Source organism: Odontesthes bonariensis, chromosome 6, assembly GCF_027942865.1.
Source record: "Odontesthes bonariensis isolate fOdoBon6 chromosome 6, fOdoBon6.hap1, whole genome shotgun sequence".
Classification (NCBI taxonomy): Eukaryota; Metazoa; Chordata; class Actinopteri; order Atheriniformes; family Atherinopsidae; genus Odontesthes; species Odontesthes bonariensis.
The window spans coordinates 26862754-26874011 of NC_134511.1; the positions used below are offsets into that span (position 1 = coordinate 26862754).

The 11258-nt window shown below is 41.1% G+C and overlaps 1 protein-coding gene across 2 annotated transcripts; it reads right to left on the reverse strand.

Annotated features, from left to right (window-relative positions):
* Positions 1-885: 885 nt before the first annotated feature.
* Positions 886-10919, reverse strand: fxn (frataxin). 2 transcript variants are annotated; one of them, XM_075468173.1, is made up of 6 exons: positions 10710-10919; positions 10501-10581; positions 6998-7086; positions 6790-6910; positions 3913-4010; positions 886-1223 (listed from the first exon to the last, which is right to left on the reverse strand). In XM_075468173.1, exons 1-6 carry the CDS (start codon positions 10818-10820, stop codon positions 1085-1087), a joined length of 639 nt encoding a protein of 212 aa, XP_075324288.1. In that variant the 5' UTR covers positions 10821-10919; the 3' UTR covers positions 886-1084. The 2 variants fall into 2 exon arrangements, with proteins under 2 accessions (XP_075324288.1, XP_075324289.1); XM_075468174.1 differs by lacking the exon at positions 10501-10581.
* Positions 10920-11258: the final 339 nt, after the last annotated feature.

Genomic DNA, 11258 nt, shown 5'->3' on the forward strand with positions numbered 1-11258 from the left:
ATGCGCATGTGGTTGGGGCGTTTGGAACAGGATTACTTCTCTCTTTAATACCTTCTTGATGTTTACATCTGCTTTACATACAGCGTCCTCTGTCATGGTCAAAAAAAGATCAATTTTCTTTCATAGTAAACTGCTGGAAAGACACGACAATAGACCTTGGTGGTTGACCTGCTTTTGGCTATAGAACTAAAGCTTGGTGGGCTCCTTGAATCTGAAGATCTAAGTTTAACGAAAACTCCTGTCTGAGCAATTTGTCCACAAAGTCCGCCATCGAGTCACCCTTCACCTCTGCTTATTCTTCTATGCCATAAAACCAGATTGTTCCACCTGAATCTAAATTCCAAGTAATCCAACTTGTCCATCATCATTTTCAGCTCTTTCTTTCATTCCTGCAGCTTACTGTTTATTTGTCAAGGCTACTTTGAAAGGTAGACATGATAGCTTCAGGTACCATCTTGCTCTCCTTTGCAGTGTATTTTCCTTCCTTACTTTGGATGTTCTGGTTTCTTTTCTTTTTCATGGAGACCCCCACACATATTCCAATGTCTTGTGTCCTTTTTCCCCCTTATTTCACAAGTTTATTTCTATGTGTATTTAACGTTGGTGTGAGGGAGCTACCGTTTTATGCAGCCATTACTCTCGCTCTCATCTAACTTTCAATTCCAAGTCCAATTGTAATATTTTTTTTTACTGTTGATGCCACATTTTTCTAAATATCTTGCATTATAGCAAAAAGTCTACACCTCAATCACATCTTTATTTCAACTCTAGTTGGTGTGAAGGTCTAATTCCAAAAATGTCTTTGTCCAAATACATATGGAAAAATGCAAGTAGTTATTAAATAGTGTTCCATGTAATGACAACTAGCAGCTGGTTGACAGAATGAAGAGTAGGCATTACATTTATTATAACAAAGGGAGGCTTGGAGTTGAACATACAATTAAAACATATTTGCTTCCCTTTCTTTTAAAGAATCTGTACTGAAACCTTTGTACAGCAAATACAGTGGTTTTAGCTTTCATGAGCTTTTCTGAGTAAGTAATTAGCAAGCAGCAGTAAGCAGATATTTTTCGAGTATGGCATTTCAGGAATGTGGCAGGTTATACAGGTTTATGTCTCTATTGAAGATGATGGAAAACTCTTTAGAAAGCAGTTGGTGGAGGCCGATACCATCATGAATGTACACCCAGCGTTCGCCTGTCCAGTCATAGCGCTTCGGTCCACTGCAATCACAAGAGAAAAAAGGGAATAAATTTGAATTTAAATGGATGTTATACAGAACCATAGCCTGTGACTACACCTTTTGTTATTATCCCACCTCAAAGCAACAGTATCCAAAAAAATCAGCTCACAAAAAAAAAAGTTGGAAATTAACTTTGTGATTATTTGCACAGAAGTAATTTTGAGTTTCAGTCAAAATTCAAAGCAAATCAAAACAACTGAAGCTATCACCTCATGACTTTAGCTAATTTAATAAACATCAGACATGTTAAAATACTAATGGTATAGTGAGTAACACTGCTCATCTTGTTACAATCTTGTTCTGCTGGGAAAAACAGCATCATGACATTCTTATGTTACTTTAACGCTATCACCTGTATGTATAAGAATGGACTAAGCACATTTGAAGAATTAGTTTTTCAAAGTTTAAAAGCTCTAAGGGCTCTTGTACACCAAACAAACAACCAGCTAGGTCTACTCATATCCCTAGCACTCAAAAACATTGTGAAGATGAGAGGGAACATGTGACCAACAACCGCAATGGTCACTGAAGACTAGAGCTCCTTACCAACCCCGGTTTTTCATTCAAAACCAGGTCTATTTCAGTTTATTCTCTCGAGAATTGATTATTGGTCATTGCTTATCGAAACCAGTATCGCTGTTATCAAAACTATCTCCGGAGAAACAGAAATCAGCTAACATGTCAGCTAATGCTAGCACAGAATCAAACATGAAGGATGTTGTTGCTCAGGTCTTGGAGAAGAGACAATGTGTGCTCGAATCAATAGTCCATAATGCTATGAAAGGAGTGTTACAAGAAATTAATACCTCACTGCAACACATCACAACTGAGTAAGAGATGCAAGGCGTCACCGTGCAGGGTCTGATGCAACAAATGGACCAAACCCAGAGGGATGGAAATAAAGAAAGTGGTTAATGCTTGTGTTGGAGACCTGAAGAAAATCAAGGTAAAGCTAATGGAAGACAGATTTTGGTACAACAATGTACGTATCATTGGGCTAAAAGAGGGCCGTGAAAAAAAAACACAAACAAACATCCAATTGGGTTCCTGCAAAAACAACTACTAGTGTCACTGCAGAACAAGCCGATAACTCTCTCAACCATGGAGCTGCATCATCTGGGCAACTTTGCAAAAGAATCCACAATGCAAGTCTGGCATTAAGTATCGACATTATTATACCGGACTGAAGGGATGATACGCATTGACTGTTCATGTTCTAATAGGCTAAACTATAAAAAGGTTGGTCTGGTAGGGAACATTGCAATTTACAATCACACTTGAAGGATGGCTGAACTTTACATCAATTCAATTAAAATTAGGGGTCTTAATGGACCAGTCAAACAAACAAAATTCATGGATTATTTGAAAATGAATAACAGACATTGCTCTTTTACAAGAATCACATCTGCGCAAAAAGATGTGAACCGCTTAAATACAACAAGATAGCATTGTATTGTCGCAGAGAACCTCCCTCACTATAAATTAGGGCTGGGCGAGTTACCTCGTTATTATCACGTTAACTCGATAATTATTTAACGCCAATAAATATTTTATCGCCCATTAAAGGGATAGTTTGCCTCAATCACTCCGTGATTGCCACTTGCCGATAGCCATGCCTGTCACGGTGTTTCCTGCTCGGAAGCAGGGGACTGCTCGGTCTGCACTTCGGTCTGCACGGTTTACACAGCACGCAGTGATACGAAGGGAGAGAAAATAGCGCCAAGCGATGGTGAGGTCTGACTTTTTCTGGATGAATGATTTTGTGATGCAAATGTATTACTCTTTTGAACGCATACTGTTTTGAGAAGCAAAACGCTTTATTTTTTTTAAGCCCCAGCCAACTAGCCGGACTACCTTCATCAACGCCAAAACGAGGCTGGAATTCGGCTCACAGTACGCAGTGGGAGGTAAGAAAATGTTCATAAATAATATTGCTAATATGGGATGTCATACAGCTTCATGTCAAAAGAGGCAAACTATCCCTTTAACGCAGGTTTTAAAAAAGGTTTTTTAATTATTATTTTTTGTGGCTTTTGTGCCTTTCATGGATAGGAAAGTTTAGAGAGACAGGAAGCAGGGGGCAGAGAGAGGGGGAACGACACGCAGCACAAGGCCGTACAATGCAGGACTCAAACCGGGGCCAGCTGCAGCGAGGACTATCGCCTTTTGTACATGAGGCGTCTGTTCAACCCACTACGCCACAGACCACCCGTTTTATTATCTTTTTTTATTTTGTAAAAGTCTGTAGCTGTCTGCTGTGGAACCGGAAAAGAAAGCAATCGGCGGATCCACCAAACATGGAGAAGGGTACAGAACTTTTACTCGGCCATTTTCATTTTAAAGTTCTTCCAGATGGCGGAGTCGACACAACCAAAGTCATCTGTAAACACAGCCAAGTTGAATTGTCTTCTCACCGTAGTAGTTCCAGTCTAAAATATCACTTAAAAGGCAAAACACACAACTGATACCAGCAAGTCATTCAAGGAAACAGACAGTGGAGCGAGGCTTCTACATAAAAACTACATAAAGATGCTGACGTTAAAAGTGTGTTTGCACAGCAAATGTTATGGCACTTTCATTCATATGGCAGCACATTTAAAATAAAACAGTATCAGTCAAGCCAATGAAAACAGGCTCACACGTTTTCTTCATCTTGTGGCACATCTTACCTCGAAGGAGAAGAAAGCCAGATCTGTTTGTTGGGTGTCTGTTTGTTGATGACATAGGTGCCATGGTCCCTGCCAATCTTCACTGTCAAAACACCACTCTGTGCACACAAACAGACATTTACAGATTCTTTTGTGAACCGTTTCAACTGAAAATCAAAATGATAAAGCTTGTCGCAACTAATACTTTAGATGTTCAAGTTCTGCAATGTACTTCAAAAAATAAAAATAAATACAAAACTTTAGGCAGGCATACTCTATATTTCCATCACTGTAAATAATTAACTGTGTAGATGTTGTGAGTCAAGATTTGAAAGATCAAATAAACTTTCTCAGGTGGCAGGAGACAAGATTAGTAGGCCTATTAGATTAGATTAGAAAGGCCTATTAAAACCCCCAGTTTGACTGTAAAGGAGACACGGGGGCCAGTCCATGCATTTGTTCCTTCAAGATTGGACTACTGTAATTCTTTATTTTTGGACTGTCCCACATATTCTCTGAAAAGCCTTCAGCTGATCCAAAATGCTGCAGCCAGAGTTCTGATGAGAACTAACAGGAGAGATCATATTTCTCCAGTTTTAGCTTCTCTTCATTGGCTCCCTGTTAAATTCAGTAAATAATTTAAAAATTCTTCTCCTCACATATAAAGCTGAGATGGTTTCTTTCTTTCTCTCCTGCTTTGGAGAATATTCTCTGGATTAGATTAGATTATACTTTATTCATCCCACAACGGGGAAATTCACTTGCCACAGCAGCAACACAGCAAGAAACGCAACAACAGACATGAACAAGAAATTTAAAAAAAAAAGAAAAGAGAAAAGTCCTTAGACATGTGCAATAACACTGACATGTGACAAATGACCAACAAACAAACAAGTGCACACCCTAGCCAAAGCAAGTACTAAAAAGTAAAGTGACATTGTATATTGCACATTATGAAGTTGAAATGACAAAATATGAATAAATACAGATAAAGAAAAATCTCTATGTGAGTGCAGGATTGTCATGGAAGGGCAACAACATGATCAGTGGGTGCATGTGTTGAAAAGTCTGACAGCTGCCGGGATGAACCGTGGGTGTAAAAAGCCGCATTCAGACAGAGCCGTTCTAAGAACGGTCCTCCTCGAATTTTGTTCTGATAACTGTCCTTACCCGGCGGAACTGTTTCAGTCTGCATTCGCACATGAGTCGGGACTGATGTGGCGCGCGCAGTCCTCTGCGTCAGTGACGTGTTACTTTAGCGCCACATTCAACAACAAAACAAAACAAAACCCGCGAAAAGTAAGGAGAGAAGAAAAAAACACCACAAAGAAGCTAACATGGAGAGCGGGGAGGCCACCGTGTTCATGGTCTGCATGATGGTGATATTAATCATTGATGATCACATCAGGCGTCTAACATCGAGGCTGGAAGAGCTCACAGAGAGAGTCAGGAGACGAAGGATGGAGCGCAGGCCATACTTCTTGGTTTCATGAAGGAAGGAGAGCAGAGCGCCGCAGACAAAGGAGACCACGTGTCAGTTTAACTTATTAAACACGCGCCGGTTGTGTCCGTGTCGTATGAGGAAACATTTCAGCCGTGACAACATGACAAGGGGCGGAGCTAGCAACCACCACACACCTCCGTCAGATGTGTTCCTATTGAACCCAGAACAGACCCAGCTGAGGAGAAGGAGCTAAAATGGTTACAGGAACTGAGGGCGATGGTCCCGAGTTCCTGTATGTGCGAATGCGGGAGAAAATGGCCCCGTTCCTGAGAAGGTTATAGGAACTGCCAAAGGTTCCTACAGTGGGAATGCGGCTTAAGTCTGCTGCTGAAGGAGCTGCTCCGGGACCCCACAGTGTCATCGAGGGGGTGAGAGGAGTTGTCCATGATGGATGTCAGTTTAGCCAACATCCTCCTCTCACCCACATCCTCTCTGCCCGTACCGCCCCCTCTCTGCCCGTACCGCCCCCTCTCTGCCCGTACCGCCCCCTCTCTGCCCGTACCGCACCGTCTCTGCCCGTACCGCACCGTCTCTGCCCGTACCGCACCGTCTCTGCCCGTACCGCCCCGTCTCTGCCCGTACCGCCCCCTCTCTGCTCGTACCGCCCCTCTCTGCTCGTACCGCCCCTCTCTGCCCGTACCGCCCCCTCTCTGCCCGTACTGCCCCCTCTCTGCCCGTACTGCCCCCTCTGTGTCCGTAACGCACCGTCACTGCCCGTACCGCCCCGTCTCTGCCCGTACCGCCCCCTCTCTGCTCGTACCGCCCCTCTCTGCTCGTACCGCCCCTCTCTGCCCGTACCGCCCCCTCTCTGTCCGTACAGCCCCCTCTCTGCCCGTACCGCCCTCTCTCTGCCCGTACCGCCCCCTCTCCAGCAGACCACGGCATAGAAAATGGCTGATGCTACCACAGAGTCCCGAGGAGAGCCCTGCACCCACCGAAGGACCTCAGTCTCCTCAGCAGGTGGAGGCGACTCTGGCCCTTCTTGTAGAGGGCTTGTTTTTGTTGAGGTGAACAGCCAGGAATTTGTAGTTCTCCACCATCTCAATGTCCAATCCCTGGATGTTCACCGGCGTGAAGCAGGGTGTTTTCCTCCTGAAGTTGACGACCATCTCCTTTGTTTTGCTGGTATTAAGCTGAAGATGGTTCAGCTCACACCAGCTGACAAAGTCCTTGATGACTGTCCTGTATTCCAGTTCGTTATCCTCAGAAACACATCCAACAATGGCCGTGTCATCGGAAAACGTCTGAATGTGGCAGTGTGTGGTGTGTGAATTAACAACACCGACGTGTAGAATGTGAAGGATAAGCTCTTTGACACCCTTTTAAACATTTGCCCATCAAGTCAGTAAAACCACCAAATTCAGTGACAGTGGAGAGGAAACGTGATGACTTACAGAGAAGACAACATCATAGTCTGCTCCAGTGAAAACTTCATCGGTCAGGTCTTCAAAGTAACCGGTAAGACCATCCAATGTCTCATCTGCCAGCTTCTCATAAACTGCTTCTGACAGCTCGCTGTTGGACAGTGACAAAGCTACAACAGATGAGTTTAATATCTCAACACTCACTCATGATGCTTACAGAACTAGAACAGCAGGTTACCTTTTCTGCACAGGGGTCACTTCTCCCTGCCAGCCTGAACTTTGATGAATATTTCTGCTCCACCAGCCATCAGCTCTGTTTCCAGCCCACTGACACAGAAGAAACTGAGGTCAGCTATTTAATAAGATACAATAAGAACTCAGAAGGCAGATAGTAACGCTTTTATCAATTAGTTTTTGTGCCGTTTCCATGGTCTGTCTACAACATGCACCAGCATATATGTTTTAATGTGGGTCACCGATCAGCTTCTCCCAGTCAAACACTGCGAACAAGCCAGACCTTTCTTTATTTTGTATTTACTGTTAAAAACAGCATTCAAAGTTAAAGCATGATTCCTCTGGATGGTATTTCACATTTGGCCAGAATTTATAGCATTGAAAAACTTGTATAAATTGTAATAAGAAATAAAACAATACATTGTGTTATTCCCACAATACTTGAGAATTATGGTTTTATTTTTAATTTTACTAAAAAAAAAAAGACAACAAAAAATAGATTTTGTTTTTATCGTCTTAAAAAGGAAAATAATAACAACAAGAGCCAACTGAATATAGATATATGAAAATATAGACCTCAATCATAATGGAATTATACGCATGTGCCTGAGAATGATTCTTAACTACATGTAGATGTGGACACTACCCAACTTATTCAATTCCATATAAAATTACAGTTTACACAACATCTAAATGTATGGGAAATTGAAACCAACAACAAATACGATACATTTTTTAGTAAAATGGAAAATAAGATGCTTCTATGAAGCGTCTCTATGAAGAAGTCCGCTCATAATCTCAAGCAAAACTGGATTTTAGAATCAAAGAGTTTAATTTTCAATGTGGATCCAAACATGGAAAATGGTATCAGACAAATTTGCGGGGGTTTCATTTTGAAAAAAAAAACCCACTAGACTGGGGCGAACCTTTTCGAGGGTCTGCTTTCAATCTAAAGGGAAAGTGGTCTGTGGAAAGAGGGGGTTTCTTTTAATATGAACTGAACAGAAGATGTATCTAATATTAGAAAAATTTGGGGGGGGATTTGATTTTGAAATAAAACACCAGCTTGGGGTAACATTTTTAGAGGGTCTTTTTGAGTAAGAGTGCTTTCACACCAGGATAGTCCGGGGAACTCTGAAATTTCACTTTCAAACTGCACTTTTGAAAGCGGACCAAACTTCCTGGACAACGTCACGCAGTTGCAGCAGCTGCTTGGTTGGAGTGATATTGCCTGAAATGAGCACTGACCAGGAAGGAGAAAACATGACAAAGAAGAGAACCCGGCTCATTGATTCCATCCCCTTCAGCCAGCATGAACACCACAGAATTTATGCTGGCTTGGTGTTCTTGTTTTTACGTTGGTGTTCAAAACTAATTGCGGTTTTCACAACAAGCTGCCAAGGATGAGTAGTAGGCGAGGCAATGAGCTGTCCAGCATGTTGTTCTGTATATGAGACTCACTTGTTTGTTCCGCACCAGAGTTCAGATGAGCTCTCACACCTGCCCAAACGAAGCAGACTATCCAAGGAAACAAACTCCATTCCATTTAAAGCGCACTAAACAGCTTTGGTGTGAAAGTGCCCCAGGTCTGCTTTTAATTTGGAGTAAAATTGGAAACATGAAGTTTATTTTTCAATATGAAATCTGAAAATGGTGAAGATACAGAAATTATTAGACATTTAATTCTGAACAATAATATCAGATTGTTGAACATTTTCGAGGGTCTCTCTGAGGAGGTCCGTTTCCTTTTAACATTAATCTAATTTAGAAAAATAACAGATTCTTGTGAGACTTCTTTAGAGTTTGAGATTAGACACTTTATTGGGGCTTTCATTTTTTAAATACAACATCAGATAATACTTTTTAAAGGTCTTTCTGAGGAATTCAGATCCTACTCAGGGAGATTTCCTTTACTAGGAATCTGAATATAAGGAGATTTCTGGAGCTATGTACTTGGGTAAACACTCTCTGGTAGGAGCAATTTTTAAATTTAAATTTGGTATACCACCAGATTGAGATGATATTGTTCAACTGACTTTGAGGATGTATATTCTGAATTGAAATTGTTATGTGGAAACAACACTTCATATCATCATTGATCTGATGTTGTGATATTTAACTCATGTGAAATGTAATGGGGATCTAATTTAGAAAATCAAATCATAATTGCAAAGCATTGTGGGAATAACAATGCATAGTTATATTTCTTATTACAATTTATAAAAAAAAATGAATGGTAACATTTTTGTGAAATACTAGCCAGAGGAATCATGCTTTTACTTTGAAAGCTGTTTTCTAACAGTGAATACCAGTATGCGCACAAAACAAAATAAAGCAAGGTCTGGCTCGACCGCAGTAGTTAAACACAAATTATATCATAAGTTGTTGTGTGTGTCACTGACACACAGCTGCTGTAAAAGCTGCGTTGGAAGAGAATCCTGAGAATCCTGAGTCATGTAACCAGTGTTCTGCTTCCGGTGTTATGCCGAGAAATGCATCCCCATTCGCGGGAGCGCGCGTAAGCCGTTTCAGGTGTGGATTATTACATTTATCCAATAAACTTACAGTGATAATATTGAGATGACAATGGTGTTTCACTCGTTCATCTTTTTTTTCTCATTTCTTCATGTAGATGAATAATACATGTACACTTGTGATAATCCGACAATTGTACAGTTTAGAGCATCTCTTTCACCTATTATTATTATTGTACAAATATTCCAAAGTAAGGGCAGTGACTAACACTTTTATAGTAAGACGGTTGGATACATTTTCTATGAATATCAATCTTTATTCAGTATAGTCCAGATAAAATAATCTAAAAATGAACCTAAAACTATGAAGACAATTTTGGACTTGTTGAAATTCGCATCTGTTAATTCAATTAGGTAAACAAATAATAATGTAGTAATATCATTCCATTCCAGACTCTCTTTAAAGCAGGGGATGCATTTTTCTGCAAAGGTCTGCCGAAATATGCATTGCCGAAATATGCATCCCCTGCTGGTAGCTGAGTGAAGCTGACACCCCACCCACGTGAAAAAATTCAAGAAAACAGATTGATCGGTTAGTGGTCCGTTCAATCTGTTTAATAAATACACATATCCGACAACTTCCCACTGACTAAATTGGAGAAAAGAACTTATTGGAACCAAACAGAATGACTACAACCTGCAGCAGATGAAATTCATTGCCCCCTGATCAATATAGTGAAACCATGTGATCAACTGAAAGTAAAACGTAACTCGGAGACGAAAGCAGCACAAATGGAGCACTAAAAAAGTAGACCACTCTGGTTTGTTTTGGAGCAAGATGGGGGGATGGTGACCTTTGGATGACCTAAAAAATAATCTTTAATACAGTATCTCAGAAACCAAAGCAGCACAAACGAAAATTTTAAACTTGAATTTTTCACGTGGATGGGGTGTCAGCTTCGCTCCCGCGAATGGGGATGCATTTATCGGCAGACGTGCACTTTTCGTCATAACACCGGAACAAACTACTTACTTTGTTTGGAGCCTGGCAGATGGGACCCGGTGAGTGCGTACAAAATGCTCGAACCTCCGAATAAACCAACGTCTTCCTGAGCTGGAATGGATGCCAATTATCTTAGTGTCAGTGAACGATTTCTAATTTCATTATCATCTGATACTGGTTATATACTGCTGAACCTAGCTGTGTGTATCGGTAGCGTGTTATAAAGTTAGCAGCGTTACCTGGTGACGTGCTCCTCTGATTCTCAGCGCCGTTATCCTGCTGCGCTGTGTATGCACAACATGCTGACATATCCGAGAGGGAACACTTAGAGCTTTAGTACAAAGAAACATGATATACTGCCAGACCCCACGGGCACCTCGGTAAATGTCCGGAGTGTGTTGTGTTCTTCTTCTTCTGCTTCTGCTTCTTCTTCTTCTTCTTCTTCTTCTTCTTCTGGGTTTAATGGCCAATAGCAAACCGGCTTCGATGCGCTTTGCGCCACCACCTGGATAGAAGTTTGAAATGGAAATTATTAAAGGTTTTCCTTTAATGTCATGGTGTTTATGGTCATATTTCCTCATTCTTATGTGAAAAAGTTTGCTGCAGTGATCAAGGTGGGAGGAAATTAAGGCATCCAGTATGGGATTTGCATCATAAATAGATCACAAACTGATCATATTTTCCAAATGTTTCTAAGCTGATAAAAGTATGACTGGACAAGTTTAGTGACTTGGTTCTCAAAACTTACAGTGATATCAAGCCACACATAAAGATTTTTTGCAACCAGC

Coding starts and splice junctions, on each gene's coding strand:
- fxn (XM_075468173.1), bottom strand. CDS start 10,820: ATGTTTCTTTGTACTAAAGCTCTAAGTGTTCCCTCTCGGATATGTCAG. Junction 7,087..10,500: donor TCTGCCAGGCTCCAAACAAA/GTAAGTAGTTTG, acceptor CTTCTGTGTCAG/TGGGCTGGAAACAGAGCTGA. Junction 1,224..3,912: donor TGGCTTTCTTCTCCTTCGAG/GTAAGATGTGCC, acceptor TTGTGATTGCAG/TGGACCGAAGCGCTATGACT.